Below are 18,394 nucleotides of genomic sequence, written 5' to 3'. Positions count from 1 at the left end.
ATTCCTCTGGTATTCAGCGTTTGTCGCACCTCGGAGTGGGAAGTACTGGGAGGCTCAGTGGCTGGGGCAGACAAGTTCAGAGTCTGGGAGGCTGCTGGTGGAGGTCTTCCATGTTCACCACACCTGGGTTGGAGATTGTCTGCTGGGACCTGTGGCTCAAACAAATTGAAACTTTTGCCCCTTGTTCTTCACAACCACCTCCATCCCTCTCCTGCCCAAAACATGCAACAGTAACAAAACCCACCAACCAACTTCCACAACCACACTGGTCCCGTCCTTGTGGAAAAGACAAATGCACTCCCTTAATTATCATTTGCAATCTGGCTGCTCCTTAAACTGACTGGAGGAAGGAGGTGCAAGGCCGTGGAATGTGGTGAAAGGCAAATCAAGTTCAGGGAAACTTAGACAAGACAGACTGGGAGTCCGGACTTTGGGGTTTAGTTTCCCCGCTGCAGTGGGAAAGGGCAATTTCTTGAGGAGTAAAATCTGCAGGGACTGACTAAACAGAGAACAAAAGGTGGAGGTATGTGGGGGAAGGGGGAGGACTGGCGAAGGGGGAGGGAGAGCTGAAGCTGACAGTGGGGAAGAGAGACCGATAAGAGGCTGAGAGCTAGATCTGGAAAAGCAGCCCAACAGAAGCAGGAAAAGTGTGGGAGACAGAAAACTCGACCATCAGCGAAATCTAAGATCCCAGAATTGCATTGGTCAGCGAGAGAGGAAGGAGGTAGTGGGGGGAAGAAGGGAGGGAAAGAAAGCAAGGCAAGGAATAAAGGAGGCTGGACAGAATTTAGGTCAGGTAGGGAGCTCTAGCAATACTAGAGATCCAGGAACTATCACAAGTTTGTAGCAGGATAATGGAAAGAAAGCCCAGTGCTCTGTGTTGTAATGGGAGTAAAGGCCCTTTTCTCCCAGAATCCATGATCAATAATAGGAAAAGTTTCTCTGGGTCCTGGGCAGCTTACTGGTTTGTGGGAGATATATGGTGGATATTAGACACGGATGCTACGGTGACCGATTAGGGGCCGAGCACCTCCAGGGCTCCCCTACACAAATTGGGGTCGAGAGGTACAGGCTGTCTCTGACCAGCCTCTGGAATTCAGCCAGAACCACAGAAACCTCAGGCTCCAACGCTTTAGCAGACATGCAACACCCAAGTTTGGTTCTTCCCATGTCAGCTTTCCCAGTGGGGGTATCCTCTTGGGCCATGTATCTGAAGTTTGGGAAAACTGACACCAGTTGCTTGCCAAGAAATGGACCTCAGCCGGAAAGCCTTTTTCATCAAAACATTTATTAAATGAGTAACTGCAGGCGGCCTGAGGTGTGTACGGCCATTAAAGGCCTGAGTGCCTGGCTAAGACCAGGAGAGCTGCTGCCCCTTTTTCATGTTCGCAGAGCAGCTACTGTTCATAGCTGGGCCGGTCCTATGGCCTGCAGAGAGGGTAAGTATCCCAGAGCCAGACTCCACTGAACTGGAACGGAGCCAGGGATGAGGGCACTGAGCCAACTCTTCCAGGCAGTGATCTTACAGGCGGTTCTTCCTAGTGTCCAAGCTCTTGTGCTCTGAAGACAGATGGGGACGGGGGACGTGGAGACTCTCTTCTGGCCGGGATGAGGCATGTAGGTGACAGAGAGGAAAGCCAGAGAGAGAGGCTCGGCAAGGGAGACAGGAACTGCTTTTTATTGACTCGGTCGTGGGTTCTGTAGTAGAGCCCCTTTGGGTTTAAGAGCATTTTTCTGCTTCCCTTCTTCTTCCTGCAACTTCTCCTGCTGCCTAAGCTGCCATGCCTGTAACCCAGCATCCATTTCCTGTGACAGCAGTACGACTCGTCTCTGAAACAGACAGGAAAACAGGGTGGATAACATCTGGGGCTTGAGCTCTGCACCATATATCCTTTCGCTCACAGATCAAAGCCAGAGGTTTCAGCTGGAAAATGACACTGCTGACCGGGGAAGGGGACCGGGTCCCGGGATGGGAAGCAGGAGGCGGCAAAATGTGTGGCAAAATGGTTACGACTGGTTCCCGCCCTGGGAACGCCCCACTCTCTTCCTCCCTTCGCACAGTACCTTAAAAACCTCTAGCTGTTTAAACGTTGGTGTAGGGGTACATGTGAGCTTAGGTGTCAGCACAGCTCAAGCCAAATTAAAATGTAAATTTTTCCCTCCAAGTACATACAGGTTGCCCTGACTGGGGCCCTAGCCACTTACTGCAAACTTCTCCCTTTGGGCTTTTCTTCGAAGCTGGCCTTTCATTGGAGGTGCGGGGCGGCCATCTGTAGATGGAAGTGAAGAAAAAGACAGGTATTAGAGATGGCTGGCAGCACCCTGTGAAGGCAGTGGGATAGGAAAGGACCAGTCTCTAGTTGCTCTCTCCCATTTCACACCCCTGGTGGCTTCATTTTCCAAAAACCCATCCCTCGGTGTTAAGGGTAAGGTATGCCAGGAATAAGCTCTGAGGCAAACTCCGACTCTATTTCACGTACCCCTTGTTATCCTGGAATGGTCCTTTGCAGTGCTGAATCTCTTGTTTTATCTTTTTCCCCCCAAGTTTTTATTTATTTGAGAGAGAGGGAGAGAATCTCAAGCAGACTCCCCCCCGCCCCCCGAGTGCAGAGCTCAGCTTGGGGCTCAGTCTGGGGCTCAATCTCGAGATCTTGACTGTGAGATCATGACCTAAGCCAAAATCAAGAGTCTGGTGCTTAACCGACTGAGCCACCCAGAAACCCTCCACTCAGGCAATCTGATCACTGTTCTACTCATCATGAGTCTTTGCTAAACTCCATTTCACTCTTCAATGAAATGCTCTCTTTTCCTTTCCTTTCCGCCCAGTTCTTGTCCTTAAGCTCCCCTAAAGTCCTATCTGCCCAGAAACCCTCCTTCAACTCTGTTAGCTTTCTCCTGAAAGAAGTGCCTATTGGGGCGCCTGGGTGGCTCAGTGGGTTAAGCGCCCGCCTTCAGCTCAGGTCATGATCCTGGAGTCCCTGGTTAGAGTTCACTGCATCAGCCTCCCTGCTCAGCAGGAAGTCTGCTTTTCCCTGCCCCTCCCCCTGCTTGTGGTCTCTCTGGCTCTCTCTGCCTCTCTCAAATAAGTAAATAAAATCTTTTTTTAAAAGTGCCTACCAATGATTAATATTCATCTATTTGCCTTGGGACATTTATTGTACTATTGGGTTTTTTTTTTTTTGCCTTATTTGGCCATCTCAAATTCTTTTGGAAAGAGGTAGAGCACTGAAGTATTATTATTATTATTTTTAAAGATTTTATTTATTTGAGAAGGAGTGCATGTGGGTGAGACAGCATGAGTGGAGGGAGGGGCAGAGAGAGAAGCAGACTCCCCGCTGAGCAGGGAGCCCAATGTGGGGCTCCATCCCAGGACCCTGAGATCATGAGCTGAGCCAAAGGCAGATGCTTAACCAACTGAGCCACCCAGGCGCCCCTATTATTTAATTTTTAAAATCTCCATGCGTTTTCCCAGCTAGGCTTTCACAGACTATGTCCTAGGTTTCACTGTAGTACAGTATAGGCACACAAGTACATCATACAAATTCCAGAAATTCTGCTGACCTGGTGAAAAATGCAATATCTGACCTGCAGTTGTTTATAATGAAGATAAAGAAAAAGGACATTTACTTTTTACAAAGTAAGAAACAGTGAAAACTCTGCCCAGAAGTTTTGTAGAAACTGAGAGATACAATGAAGTAATATGTCCAAGACCACAAAGTCAGCAAGTAGAGAAGCCTGAATTAAGAATTCCAGAGTCTTTCCAATACTCCATACTACTTTTAGGAGATGCTGGGTTTCCTGCAGTAAGTAATAAGTGGAAAAAATCTTTACCATCCTCAGGATCATAGTCCAATAGAATCCAATAGGGTATTAATACCCAGGTCTCTGTGCTGTTTAAGGGGGCCTTGCCCCTACCCAGTTCTAGTCTTTGCTTTGCTATTACCTAGCTTTGAGATCACAGGAACTCTTAAGGCCTCAGTTTTCCCATATTGGGAGGGGGGAGTGGCTTCAACTTTTCTAAGATCCCTCCCTTCTAGGGATAATACCTATATTTTCTTTCTTTCCTTTTCCTCCCCCGCCCTCTTTTTTTCCCTCCTAAGAGAAGAAACTTTTCTGAAAGGAGCCCTCCATCCTCAATCCTCACCCTCCTAACCCCTCTCTCTGAGATGTTCATTTTTGGCAGCCTTTCAGAGATCTCTCTGCATTTGGTACCAGATTTTCAACAATATACTCACCACATGAAACGGTGGATCTTTCTAACTTTAAAAACCGTCCCCCCATGAAAAACGTAAAAATCTTTGTCACTCTCTCCCCCGGGGCGCTCCAAATTAGAATTATATTCTGCTCATCCCCACAAGATCCTGTCTAGCTTTATTTTCCATAGGCGTAGTTTAATTTACAAAATAAACAATTGGGCTTTTCCCCCCAACTCCAAATATAAAGTTCAATACGTTGTCCGCTCAGACACATCCCCACCTTGACTCCCTTCTCTCCCTCCTCGCTTCCCCCCCTCCCCAGCCCTCCGTCCAGGGGCGTTCCCTCTGGGCGAAACTGAGTTAACTGTCAGGTCAGCGCTCACCCGCGTAAGACCAGTCTGGGAGCTCCGTAAGGGGCCCGTAGCCGGAGGGGTTGGCAGCCAGGCCCTGCCTGGGTGGAGAAAAACAGTCCTGTAAGGATTCGGCCCCGCTTCCGGCTTCCCAGTACTCCCCAGTACCCCCCAGACCGGCATTAGACCTGCACTCACTGGAGTCGCCACTGGCTGCCCGCCCGAGCCGCCACGCTGCTGTGCAGCCTCCGGACACCTGCAGGGAAAACAGGGCAAAATTGGGGCAGAGGCCATACAGTCAATTCAGGGGTCCTAGACTTGCCCCCGCGGGCTCCCGAGCCCACCGACTCCACACCCACTTACCCAAAAGCAGAGTACCTAAAGCAGCCATACTGAGGCCGCGGAGCCGGAAGTGGGCGTGACCTCGGTGGCCACGCGCGACGCTGCAGGGGAAGTCGGTAGCCGCCATCTTGAATCTGAGATTCCACCACGGGCCCCGCCATCTTGGGGCATTGTACGGAAGAGAGGACAGAGCTGAGACCAATGTTTTTGAGGGAGAGCGGTTGGTCTGCGTATGAATTGTCCGTAATGGTTACATCCTCAGTGGAAGTCGTGTCCTAGATTGAACCATTTTGAACCGTACCAGTGACCTCTGCGCAGGGGTGTCTGGTCCTTTGGAATTTATTCCTTTATCTTAGAGGAGTATCTACCTCATTCTGCCTTCTTCCGCATCACTGAAACGTTTTTCATAGCCTAAGAGTCAAATCTAGAATGAATAAGAAAATTTGGGTTTCAGGCCTTATTTATTCAACAAAATTGAAGAGCTTATATGTGACAAGCATTGTATTAAGTGCACGGGATTCTATGCAGAGCAAAACAGACATTACTATTCTGGTAAGAGTTCTGGGTCTAGAGAGAGAAGATGACAATAATCACACACATTACTGTAATACCGCTGAGATTGTAGAGGGTGCACAGGGGTGCAGGAGCACCTGGCTGCGCGGGTCCCAAACAGACGAGCTTCAGCCACTTGCCACTAAAAATCCAAAGGCAGAAAAATGGTGGTGAAATAAGAAAGGAATTCATTTCAGTGAGGCCATCACTGGGAAGACAGGGAAGTGTCTCAAAGACTGTCTCCAAAGTGCCAAAAATACTTCCGGTTTTTATAAGGAAGATGAGGGGCAAAGGTGGGTGAGTAGGTGCAGGTGGGCAGTGAAGGTCAAATCCATCCTTGTCCTGGAGTCAATCACAAGTGGGATCTTGCTGGCTCAGGACAGTCGTTTTTGCTTGAGGGGGTAGTTTCCTTCCTGTCATGGGTGGCTTTGCCCTCAGGGTCTTCCATCTGCGCCAAGAGCTGAGCAGGAAAGAACCCAACTACAAAGTTTGAGGCCAAAATGGAGGCAGCAGAAGTCCTCTTTCAGGATGAGTGTTGGGAAGGGAGGGACTCCTTTGTAGCTGTAATGGAAACTTGATCTGAAGAAGGGTCTTAAAGAAGGCTTTCTTGAGGAAGAGGTCTTGTAGCTAAGATCTGATTTCATCTTTGTAAGGGCTAACACCACATATTATCTAGTATAATCCTTGCAGCAACCTGTGAGGCAGGTAGAGAAGTCCCCCCCTTAACCATGGTTTGGCTTTCCACAGTTTTAGTTTTCCAAATTCAGTTGCCCTATGGAAGCAGATGATCCTTCTGACAAATTGTAAGAAGGCCAATAGTAGCCTAATGCTAAGTTACAGTGCCTATGTCATGCACCTCTCTTCATCTTATCATCTACAAAAGAAAGATGAATACAGTATAATAAGATGTATTTTTAAAGATTTATTTATTTATTTGAGAGGGAGAGAAAGCACAAGCGTGAGGGGCAGAGGAAGGAGAGAGAATCCCAAGCAGACTCCGTGCTCAGCACGGAGACAGACTCTGGTCTCAGTCTTACAGCCCTGAGATCAGGACCTGAGCCGAAACCAAGAGAAGATGCTTAACCCACTGCACCACCCGGGCACCCCAGTACAATAAGATATTTTGAGAAAGACCACATTCACATAACTTTTATTACAGTATATTGTTATAACTTTTTATTATTGTTAATCTCTTACTGTGCCTAATTTATAAATTAAACTTTATCATAGGTATATCTGTATAGGAAAAATAAAACACATAATATATAGAGGATTTGGTACTATCCACGGTTTCATACATCCACTGGGGTTCTTGGAAAGTATCCTCTGTGGATTAGGTGGGACTATACTGTATTAATACATAGTAAACCCAGATCTGTGACTCCTTCCCTCTTTTTTAAATCATTATTTGTCTTGGGAAATTCATTTATTCTTAATTTCTTTATTTAAAAAACCCTTAATATATCACATTTCTGAAAACATTTAGAAATGATAATATAAGTGCAAATGCTTTATAAATGGTGAAGCTTTGTGCTAGGTTAGACACTGAACATGGGGGCTGGGGGATACTGAGGGAGGGGTGCGATGGCCTGTCTGGAAGTTGATCATTTCCTTCTGCAGGACTGGGAAGTTTTTCCACAGGAGGTGGCTCTGAGCTGGGCTTTGCAAGAGGGGAAGGGTGGATCCTGGTTTAAGAAGTAAAAGCAGCTGTTTCAATAACAATAAAAATGGTATAGGCTAGGGCTGAACCAGAAGAAAGGATGGGAACAAAAGAACCTTGGCTATAAGCCAACAGATGGATCCCCCAAAACTAAGCAAGGGCAATAAGACAATAAAGAACTATCACCATCTTACACTCATACACTTCATTTTCACTTATGGAAACACTTCTATATAAATGATTTCGCATGATTTTCATAAAAAACATCTACAGTAGATAAGACAGTCCAGGAAGCAATCATCGTAGAGATTGCTTGTAGTTGTCAGAGATCAGGAAATTGAATCAAAACGTGGCTCTGGATTTATTGTTTTACAGTTGCAATAATGATTGAATGCCACTTTCCCAGGCCTGGCTGGCTTCATAGACCTTTGGCTGGTCCTCAGACAGCTGAGGTAGACAGCACTTGGAATCCCATTACGTAGTTTACAGTTGGCAAGTCTGATAGTAGAAGGCAAGGGCTGGAAAAATAACCTTAGTGTCAACATTCAAGATTGACAGGAGATATGACAAGCTGGCACTACCACCAACACTGTATAAAGGAATCGAAGCAGTAGTACTACCTTCCAGTAGCTCACACACTAGGGGGACGCCATCAGTTTGCAAAATTAAAAAAATGGGCACACGCATTAAGGTGAACAAATCATGTGAACAATATAAATTCCACAGGCTGAAATGAACACATGCAATACTTTAATAGCTGTGGGAGTCAAGGAGCCCGAGCTGGAAGACTTTGGGGGCAGGATGGGAAATTTAATTGGGAAAACTGAGAAATCTGGGAGGGGAAAGGTCTTTGGAAGGAAGACAAGTTCAGCCTTTGACGTGGTTGGTGTGATGTGGACAGTCCGTGGGTTGTAAATAGCAGGAAGTATGGGTTAGGATTTTGAGAGCGAGAACGAAAGAACATTAGTGCTGACAGCTCACATCAGCAGCATTCTCTGCGACTTCATGGAACACTGTGGCAGGGGAGGGGGTCTGGCAAGTGGACAGCACTCCTTAATGACTTCACTAGACTCAAGCCACAGGAAAGCGGCTTCGTCATCCCAAACTAGATGTCTTACAGACTCTTGACTTCATCTGGCAAAGGCTGGCGTTAAGAGCAATGAGAAGCATCAGGAAGCTGAGCTTCATGTCTTTCCTCTCTCTCTCTCTCTCTCTCTTTTTTTTAAGATTTTATTTATTTATTTGACAGAGAGCAAGACAGCCAGTGAGAGAGGGAACACAAGCAGAGGAAGTGGGAGAGGAAGAGGAAGAAGCAGGCTTCCAGCGGGGGTGGGGATGAGGGGGGAGGCGGATGTGGGGCTCGATCCCAGGACTCTGGGATCATGCCCTGAGCCGAAGGCAGACTCTTAACCACTGAGCCACCCGGCGCCCCCATGTCTTTCCTCTCTTAAACTCCTTTGCCTCTCAAGGGCGTCACAGCCTGTATTTGGTTTTAATACTTTGTTGTCAACTCATGTTTTGTCCAATATGTTTATTCACTATCTTTCTGTATGGTCTGTACACAGTCACTTTTGTACAAGTGCATTGCTCTGAGAAATTAGGAACGTTTTATTTTTTATTTTTACTAAAACGTTAAAAAAAAATTTTAATGAAATAATCTCTATGCCCAACGTGGGACTCAGTCTCAGGACCCTGAGTTCGAGTTCAAGAGTCACCGACTAAGCCAGCCAGGTGCCCCTGGGAAATCAGGTGCTTTTTAAATTGTTGAGATGAATAATAATGACATTGGAGAAAATGTCAGTGAAGCTGACTCTGGGCGACCAATTCCACCTCATTTTGTAACTTGTTCTCCTTTTTGCATGCTTCTGACCAAACTGAAAGTTGAAGAAGAGCAAATTACTTGGGAAGTGTCTTATTTTACATTCCTTCATTATCTTCCTCCTTAGGCCAGCTCAACAATTAAACCACTGTCACCCCATGCAAGAAATGTCGGAGCTAAAGGCAAGCCCTCACACAATACATTGCTTTGCACATTATTTCCTTATCACATAATTCGTTGTAACATATTCCTTTTCTTTTCCCATGGCTGCTAAATCAGTTCGGGCTAAATTTTGTGTTAAATCACCCAGCTTTGAGATGCGTAAATTATGACCTCGGGCTACACTCTTTTTTCTTGCCTGGCAGCTGGGAAGTCTCTCAGCTGTGTGCCTTTCCACGAGGCTGGTCTTGAAGGCGGGTGGCTCTTTGTGAATTTCTGCAGAGTGACAGTGCCGGCTTTAAAAAATGCCAAAATTTGCCCAAAAGGTGTAAAAAATAATCATAGTATTTGCAAGTCATCTTTTAGCCTTAAAACATGGTGAAAAGAGTGTTTCCAGATTCTTTTTCTTAAATCAGCCCAGCAACTCCCTCTTTTGTTGGGCCCATGCTGTCACTAAGACTCTTCAGATGAAAGATGCTTTGGGGACTTCAACCTCCCTGGCGCCCTAAGACAGGATTTTTGGTTAAGTGCTGCCTCCTGGCGGCGGCTCTACTGCCCGACACCTTCCCGGCCTTGTGGAGACCACTTTCTTTAACTGGGGATCTCGGAGCTGATGCAACAGCTCCCCGAGGGGGCGGGGAGTTGAGAAGCCCTTGCGAGAGACCCCTCCCCTGGCTCCGGGCGGGCGCCGCTCCCCTCCCCCTCCCCTATGGGGCTTTGCAGTTCAGAGTCCCTACCGAGTTTCAGCTGACGTCTCGGGACCGGAGGCGGGGTTGCCAGGGTTTGGGGCCCTCGCCCGGACCCCCGTCGGGCCACCAGCGCGAGCAGGATTGGGAGGGAGGGAAGAGGAAGCTGAGCGTTCCTGGGGCGGAGGACGCGTCTAAGGGTATCAGCTGTCAGTTTCAGGCAGCGCAGCTGTGCCTGAGTGAGGAGAGGGCAGGGGAGCGGGTTGCGGGGCCCCTCGGTTCTCGGACCCTGACGCCCTTAGTCTACACCCCACCCCCAGGGCTTCCTGGAGCCCGGGGAGGGGCGGGGGCTGCTCCGCCAGGTGGAAGGAAGGAAGGGAAGGGACGCCGGGGTGGGTGGGCTCCTGGTCCCCCAAGGCAGGCCCAGGTTTGGCCTCCGCAGCCAGACCTGGACTTCGGGGGCGATCGAGCTCTTAAGAGGGTCAAGGAGGGCGGGCAGTGGCTGGGTCGGGATTTGGGAAGGCGAGGTCTCCGGGCTGCAGACTCGGAATAACCGGGGTCAAGGGAAAGAGGGTAATAAAGGGACTGGCGGAGGCGACGTTTAGGGCCGGGCAGGGGCAGGCGAGGCGGGGAGGAGGGGAGCGTGGGAGAAAGGGGCAAAGGTGAGGTCTGGCAGCCGCTGGGCGGGGGCGGAGGAGCGTGGGGCCAGGGTCACCCGGAAGGGGAGAGTTGCGGGAGGGCGTCCGGGAAGAGGTCACGCTTAAGGGTTCGCGGCTCCGCTCTTGATCTCGCCTGAAAGCTTGTGAACCTGAGCCCTCGCCTCCCTCTGCCTCGTCCGTCCTTCCGCCCCCGGCGGCCGTCGGTCACACCTTGCTCTCGCCGCACCCAGACCGGTCACCTGAGCGGGGGTGTGGGACAGCCGAGGTCCCGGAGAGCGCGTGGGATGAGGGGCTTTTTGTTTTCCCCTTACTGAAACTAAACGTTCATTTCAAACCATTCTAGGCCTCGCAGTCAAACTGAAGATTATACCCTCCCTCTCCCTTCAACCCATTACTATCAAAAAGAATAAATACTTCCAGACACTCCTGGCTTAGTTTAGGGGCAGACCAGCAGCAGCATACGTGGGCCAGAGGGCAAGTTCAAGGACGTTCCCAGAGCCCCGGCTGCTGGGAAATCAGCCGAGGAGGCACGGGATCGTTCGTGCGTTCATTTATTCTTCCCGCAAGGATTCTTGACTGTGTCCCTGTGCTTTGCCCTGGGGACGCGGGGTGAATAGCGGCAGCTCTGGTGGTGCCTGCATTCTAGTGAGAGAGGTGACGACAAGCTGCAAATGCAGTCTGGGTGGCGGTGCCCTTGCAGGAAAGTCCAGGACGGTGAATGGATGAAGAGGGAAGTTGCTCTGTCGGAGACTCCTCACGCGAGGCCTCTGGTAGTGTGGTGTCTAAGCACAGACCCGGATGGAGTGAGTGGAGGGTGAACAATGTCACCAGGAAGCATGTTGCAGGCAGAGGCAACTGCGATTGCGAAAGCTCTGAGCGGGGAGCGTGACTGCTGTGTGACAACAGCAAGGAGGTGGCCAGGGTGGCTTGAGCGCCAATGTCAAGGGGGCCGCCTTAGGGCTGTCTCCCTAGGACTTCCTCATACACCTTGAGCCTGACCCCAGAGGGGAATGAAGGGGCAGGCCAGCTGGGCAGTGGCCTGGGTGTAAAAAGACACGAAGCGATCTTTGGAGTAATTCAGACGTTCGGTGCCAGTGAACTCCGATTTCTGTCTGTGTCCCTTGGTGAACCGTAAGTTGGCTCCCATCCACAGACGGAACCCTTGACGACTGCTTACCTGGACTGTCTGTCTGTCGGATAATTTTGCAACACGCAGGTACAGGTATAAGTTGCAGGGTGTAGTCCTGAGACTGGCCAGCCGGTAGTTGTAGGGAGGCAGGAGTCAGAGCTGGAATTCTGAAAATGCACCTTGCACTGTGAAGTGCCATTCCCCAGGAAAGATTTACGCTCTTGTCTGCAGTTTAAATGGTTTAATATGCCCGCCGAGAAACTACTTCAGAAAGCTGCATGTAATGAATTCATAGAATAAGCTCTCATTTTGAATAGGAAGAATGAGGCTTCCCGTTTTGATTCCAAGAAAACCGGTATTCCTCCACCTCTGCTCAGCTGACATTCAACAGACGTTTAAAGGATCCTGGTGTGAAGGGGTGCCAACTCATTAGCTTGCCCAGGGTGCCAGAGCTGGCTCTTACCCGGTGGCAAGTATATCCCCTGAACCAACTGGGGACCTGAGCTGTGAGTGGGCTTCTTGTTGGGGCATCTGGCTGTACCCGCACAGGTGGTCTTCTTGGCATGTGTTGCCTGACATAGGGGCTGAGTTCCAGAGCCCTAACGACGGATCCTATGCCCTCCGCAGGACCAAGGATAGTATGAGAGTGCGAGCTGAGTAGGAGACGGAATGAGGGGAGCAGGCGAACAGGAGGGCACTGTCAGTCGCTGGGAGAGCTTAAGTGCTCAGTAAATGTAGGGCAACAAGGAAGATCAGGGACCGAGGTGGGGAACAGGAGGAGCTGAGACTGGGTAGAGAAGGTGCCTAGAAGCGGGCAGGCGACGAGGTCCTCTGGGTCTGACCAGGCAGTCCCAGCTCCAGCCCATCCCCTGGCCCCTCCCCGCCGCCGGCCAGAGTCACACATGTGTTTTCCTGTTTTCCATTTCGGTCCCCGTCACCCTCTGCCTTTTCTGCTCCTCGGAGTCAACAGCTGCTGCAGCTCGAGCCTTAGCCGGCTTCCCTTCCTAGCACCTTCCCCTCCCCCGCCCCCCAGCGTGCTGGTAGCCCCTCCTCCTCGCACCTGCCCAAAGGTCACGGGACAGGTAAGAGGTGGGAGAGGAGGGACTATGGGCGAGAGGGGAAGTGCAGGAGGAGGATGGAGTGAGCCTCCGACCGGAGACCCAGGAACCTCTTGTCTCCCGGTCCTGACCCCGGCCCTCCCTAGGCAGAGTCCTCTGCCCAGAGCCTTCAGCCCTATGCTAATGGGAGCCCTGGCCACAGGAGTAAACAATTTCGTTTCACTTTTTTTTTTAAAAGGGACTACCGGAGCCACAGGGAGTATAGAAAAACAAATGGAGAGCTGGGGAGGGAGGAGCTGAGAGCTTCCAGCTTGGGGTGATGGGGGCATCCAGCTGCCCCACAGTGTCTGTGTTTTCTGTTTCTCTTGTTAGGGGAGGCAGGACAGACCAGTTGGAGCTAGGAAGGCAGGACATGGGGTCTCTGGGGGAGACAGTGTCTTCTCACATTTAGCTCTTGAGCTAGACCGAGCAGCCAAGACCCTGAACTGCGGGCTACTAGTTCCTGGAGGAAGTATATTTTGGTGTTGCCATTCATGGGTGGGTTTGGGGCCAGGGGCTTCTCTGGCTGTTGTGCTGGGCATGGCATGCTGGGTGCCCAGTACCTGCCTTCCCTGAACCCCTGAATCTGAAACTTCACCCATAGGCTGTAAGGTGAGTGTATTGTCCTGTAACCTCCACTAGGTCCTCAGAGTTGAATGCTCCTCAGGCAGGAAGAAGACGGGGCGTGTGTATCAGGAACGCTGCCATCTCCTGGGGTTCCAGACTCTACAAGGCTCTCCTGTAAAGCCTGGGGTGGGAGAGCCCTCTGGGAGAGGTCCTGCTGGTCCCAGGCTGCCTGAATGGTGGAAGCATTGCCTGAGAGCCAGAGGCTCCGGGAGGAATGTGAGCTGCCAAAGACGGTGCCTTCCTGCCCGCAGCCGCTGGTGCTGAGCAGTGGTTGAGGAAGGAGGGGGCATCTTTTCTCTGAAGGGCAGCCTCCCCCGTCCAGTTTGCGCGGGCTGAGGGGTAGGCTAGAGAGAGTCCACCGGCAGCACTTCCTGGTGAGGCCGCCAGGGTGCGCTGTCCGCTGGAGTGTGGGTTTCACCGCCCCCGGCCCCCACCGTGAGTTTCCGTCGCAAGATTCCCTGAAGAGGAGGACTTCGCTTTTCCCCAGCGGGGGCTAAACCCTGCACACCTCTTCCCTACGCTCCCTCACAGTTTCCCCTTCCTTCGTCCCTCCTTCATTCGTTTCCTTTCTGTTCCATTAGGACATACGCCCACCCCTTGGTGCCGGTAAATGTGGTCTTAAAATGGCAGGCGGGATGATGTGTTTCCGCGTGTTTTTGTTTGCTGAGCAGTGGGCACCCTAGCAATAGCGTCGCCGCCAAGAGGACTTGCGGTCGCCTCTCATCCCTGCAAGGGGATGAGAAAGGGGAGGAGCAGCTGGGAAGGAGATGGACCGGCTTTGCTGGAGCCTTTAGCCTAGCCTGCAGGCTAAAGGATGGCAGAGGCTTTCTGTTTAATCTAATCACACCCTCCCCCAGGTAATTGACGAGGGAGCCATCTGAAGTGTTTTCCTGTCTGAGGGGAAGGCCTAGCGATGGGGCAGGTCGGAGCAGATCGGAGCGGGTGAGAGGTGGGGGAGATGCGCAGTGCCCTTCAGAGCCTGGACTCTGCTGGCGAGGCTCCCCGCCTCCCTGGCTAGTTTGCACCCTGGCACGTGACTTAGTGCCAGCCGTAAGGGGCTGCAGGCGGGATTGGGCCAGATAAGGCATTTGGGTGCTTAGCATATGTCTGGCACTGGGTAAGTGCTCCATAAATGACCGCTATCATTATCAGAGCCTGGAGGGGGCAGCTGGAAGCCAAGGACAGGACCCTCTGGAGGGATTTCCAGATATTTGTGAGGATGGCTTGGGGGAAGCGTGATCTCTGGGAAGGCTGACACCAGGATATTCAATTAAGGGGCTTGAATGCAAAGACACAGGGTAGAGATAAGCCCCCACCCCCTGGGGATTTTTAGATCTTTATTCTCCGGTTGTAGAATAACCAAAGAGGGTTAGAAAGAGTGTGGGAAGACACCGACAGATTTCAGAACAGATAGGATGTATTTCAGTTGGTAAAAGAGACCCAGAATACCAGATTGAAGTAGACTATGAAGATAGACTATGTGATTTCCAAAAAATGTTTAACTTTCTCTGTTCTGGGCCTGTCTGTCCAGGATAGCTCAATGAAATCTTATTTCTCCGTATTTTTAGGAAATTGGATTAAACTTATAGGTGGGAAGGTGTTTATAGGAATTTATGGTTTCTTTTGAGGATGGAAGGGCACCATGCAGCCAGGGGTTTGAATCTCCTTTCTTGACCTTGTTTCCTTGGAAGTAGCTTGAGGCTCAGCCATGGGGTCCTGGCTCAAATTTGGGGGCAGCTATCCTTTGCTCTGAGGGGAAGTGTGCAGAGTTCCTCTCTAAGGACTCCCGTCACAAGGCCACGAGGCGTGGGGACTGCACTCACACTTCCTCTAATCTCAGCACAGCACCGAGCCTTTGTGGCACCCTTGCCACCTCCCTGCCTTGCTTGTTGGGGCGAGAGGGGAGTGGGGCTAGGGTGGGGCCTGGAGGACAGAGGGTTGCGCCCTCCTTCTCAGCCGCCCGTCCTGGCCTCAGCTAATTGCCTCAGGGCCAGCTTCCCTGGGGCTGCAGATATGCACCCAGCTACGGTCATTTTTTCTGGGCCCTCAGTCCCAGCGCAGCGCTGACAAAGGAGATTCCTGAGAGAGTGCCTTCTTATCATGGAAAGTGCTGAGCCAAGAGCTCCTAGCTGTCCCTTTTGCAGATGTGAAGGGCCAGTGAACCTTGGACCCAGACAGTTGCTTAACGCTCCCCTCCCCCTCCCTCACCCCCTCCACCCATCTTGACTTCTCGATTTGATTTAAATCCATAAGCAGTAGCCTGGCCTTTCCTTTTACTGCTGACTGAAAAGGAGGAGTGGTCAGGCCACAGTTCCCAGAGGCTGCGTCTCTGTGCCTGCTACGGCGGGAACCTGCTGGAGCCTGGGGCCAGGGAGTGAGTGTGCTTCCCCCCGCCCCTCAGCCCCGCTCACCTTGCCCACCCCCTGTGCTGCTCTGCACCCGCCAATCGCTTCCTCTGCCCCGGGCCTCGGGCGCTTGTACCGCTGTCCTTGCCGGGCCAGCCTCGCCTCTCGTCCTCCCGCTGTCTGCTGCTCTGCGGGCCGGCACCTGCGGACACTTTATCGGCTTCCTAGCCTTTGCGTCTTTGGGTGCCGACTCTCCAGCTGCGGCTCCTGGGTGGGGAGCCGTCATCAGCTGCCTCCAATCACCTCGAGGTTGGGCTGTCCCTTCGGATCACCCTTCTCTGATTCAGACTTTTTTGGGTGATGGCGCTATGCTGATGTGAGGAAGTTGACAGCAAGAGGCCTGGAATATTAGGGGCTGGGAAAGAGGTCTGGGAAGGAAAAGAGGAGAATAATCTGCCTTCTTTCTTCCAGGGTGGGGTGGGGCTGCTTGGGCTCTATTTGCTAGGGCTGCCGACTTAACCGAAGGGTACTTAACCTAAGGGTGGTTAGGGTTAGCGGCTCCCTGAGCAGGGGGAGGGTTGTAGGTTTCCAGCAAGAGGTCCCTGAAGCCTTTAGGTTTGCCAGAGCTGATGTCCTTGGCGGGGGTCGGGAGGGGGTGGGAGGTGGGGGGGGGGGTGGAGGAATTTTTGAGGAGAACCCACAGATAGGCAGCTTGCAAGATCGGTTCCTCACGTTGCAGCTCAGCACAGGTAACAGGTGAGACTGAAATTAGAGGGAAGACAGACTTTTGGGGTGAGGCTGAAAATGCAGACTCAAATCGTGATGGTTATACCCGGAACTGCCGGCTTGCCTTTTACCACAGCAGGCTCAGATCGAACAGGGTTTAGTTTTCTCTTCTGTAGATGCGGTAGGCAGCACCATCCTAGTGAGGAGAAACAGCTGCTTTCTCTCTAGGGAATGAGGGCTTTCCCTTAAAAATTCCAGTTGGGGTTATTTGAATGAGCCAGCTGGAAGAAGAAGAGGTTGATGGGAGGTGGGAGGCCAGAGAGAGCTCTCTGGGCTGGGGGGGGGCGCTGGGGGGCGGCAGGACATTGTCCGTGTTGACCACTGCGGGCGAGCGTGCTCTGTAATCGCCAACCACCTGACTTGTTCTTTCTTCCTTAGAAGGCAATGCCAAGAAGCTGGTGACGGCCATCTTCTCCTCCGCCATGGCTGACGGCGTTAAGTATGAAGCGGCCTCCCAGCAGGAGGGGGACGCTCCCCCTTCGGCTGGTGAAGCCAGCCCAGGGTCTGAGCAGGTAAAGCTGAAGAAGGAGATCTCGCTGCTTAATGGCGTGTGCCTGATTGTGGGGAACATGATTGGCTCGGGCATCTTTGTCTCCCCCAAGGGCGTGCTCATGTACAGTGCCTCCTTTGGCCTCTCCCTGGTCATCTGGGCTGTGGGGGGCCTCTTCTCCGTCTTTGGGGCCCTTTGTTATGCGGAATTGGGCACCACCATTAAGAAATCTGGGGCCAGCTATGCCTACATCCTCGAGGCCTTCGGGGGATTCCTTGCCTTCATCCGACTCTGGACCTCGCTCCTCATCATCGAGCCCACCAGCCAGGCCATCATTGCCATCACCTTTGCCAACTACATGGTGCAGCCCATCTTCCCGAGCTGCTTCGCCCCGTATGCTGCTGGGCGCCTGCTGGCCGCTGCGTGCATCTGTAAGTGGGGCCGGGGCAGGAGGTGTGGGCTGGAGCTCCAGGGCAGAGGCTGGGGTGTGAGTCCAGGAAGCTAGGGAGAAGGAGCTGGAAGGGAATGCTTCTGACAAACACTCTTGTTGTTTTTATTTTATTATTATTTTAAAAAGATTTTATAGTTAAGTAATCTCTACCCCGAACATGGGGCTTGAACTTACAACCCTGAGATCAAGAGTTGCTTGCTCTACCGACAGAGCCAGCCAGGTGCCCGCTCTTACTGTTTTTACATTCGTGTATGCTTCCCGTGAAAATTCAAGTGGTAGCAATGTGCAAAACTACAAAGAGAACAATTTACCTTTCCCCCATTTTCCCATGGTGAGCCCCATTAGCAGTTTGTATGACCTTCCTGACTTTTTCTTGTTCCTTCAAGAAGTATAGTGTTTTTGGGGTTTTTTTGATTGATTGGTTAATTAATTAATTAGTAGACACCATGCCCAGTGTGGAGCCCAGTGTGGAGCCCAGTGCAGGGCTTGAACTCACAACCCTGATATGAGGACCTGAGCTGAGACCAAGAGTCAGGTGCTTAACCGACTGAGTCACCCAGGTGCCCCTCATTAAGTGTAGTTTTGTTCTGTTTTTAAAAAATGGGATCATAGTACACATACAATCCTACAGTTTTTGCTTTTTCCCCAGAATTTACCAGTGATATTTTCTACTTAGAGATCTACTTTTTTAAAAAAAGCTTCATGGTATTCCATGTTAATTCTAAGGGTGTATTATTTAACGAATCAGTCCTCTGTTAGTGGTCACTTAAGTTGGTTCCAGTTTTTCTGTCCTACAGGTCATGCTCTGGTGAATATTCTGTTGCGTTTGCTTGAGTTTTTCTGTGGGCTAGATTATTATTATTTTTTTAAGAGATTTTGTTTATCGAGAGAGAGAGAGATTGAGAGATTGAGACCACGAGCAGGGGGGACAGGTATAGGAGGAAGCAGGCTTCCTGCGGAGCAGGGAGCCCGATGTGGGGGCTCTATCCCAGAATCCTGGGATCATGACCTGAGCCGAAGGCAGACGCTTAACCGACTGAGCTATC

The 18,394-nt window shown here is 51.2% G+C and overlaps 2 protein-coding genes across 10 annotated transcripts in view; one reads left to right on the top strand and one right to left on the bottom strand.

Moving 5' to 3' along the window:
- Nucleotides 1-1,269: 1,269 nt before the first annotated feature.
- MRPL52 (mitochondrial ribosomal protein L52) lies at nt 1,270-5,042 on the bottom strand. 3 transcript variants are annotated; one of them, XM_045802797.2, is made up of 5 exons: nt 4,910-5,042; nt 4,745-4,802; nt 4,580-4,647; nt 2,206-2,270; nt 1,270-1,830 (listed from the first exon to the last, which is right to left on the bottom strand). In XM_045802797.2, the coding sequence occupies exons 1-5, from the start codon at nt 5,013-5,015 to the stop codon at nt 1,678-1,680; spliced, it is 450 nt and encodes a 149-aa protein (XP_045658753.2). In that variant the 5' UTR covers nt 5,016-5,042; the 3' UTR covers nt 1,270-1,677. The 3 variants fall into 3 exon arrangements, with proteins under 3 accessions (XP_045658753.2, XP_045658754.1, XP_087715106.1); XM_045802798.2 differs by having other exon boundaries at nt 4,735-4,802; nt 4,910-4,959; XM_087858980.1 differs by lacking the exons at nt 4,580-4,647; nt 4,910-5,042.
- Nucleotides 5,043-12,495: 7,453 nt separating this feature from the next.
- SLC7A7 (solute carrier family 7 member 7) overlaps nt 12,496-18,394 on the top strand; it is a 33,213-nt gene continuing 27,314 nt past the window's right edge. Inside the window, exons 1-2 of one of the 7 annotated variants that reach the window (XM_045802804.2) lie at nt 12,496-12,634; nt 16,786-17,328. In XM_045802804.2, the coding sequence (XP_045658760.1) occupies nt 16,830-17,328 (499 nt within the window). In that variant the 5' untranslated portion in view covers nt 12,496-12,634; nt 16,786-16,829. Of the gene's footprint in view, nt 12,635-12,671; nt 13,262-14,325; nt 14,394-15,502; nt 15,651-15,707; nt 15,931-15,981; nt 16,048-16,288; nt 16,378-16,785; nt 17,329-18,394 lie in introns of those variants that run through there. The other 6 variants (XM_087859068.1, XM_045802806.2, XM_045802801.2 and 3 more) reach the window with 6 other exon arrangements.

Source organism: Ursus americanus, chromosome 35 (genome assembly GCF_024610735.1).
Source record: "Ursus americanus isolate L20-20 chromosome 35, mUrsAme1.1.p, whole genome shotgun sequence".
Classification (NCBI taxonomy): Eukaryota; Metazoa; Chordata; class Mammalia; order Carnivora; family Ursidae; genus Ursus; species Ursus americanus.
This window is presented reverse-complemented; position numbering and strand designations above follow the sequence as displayed.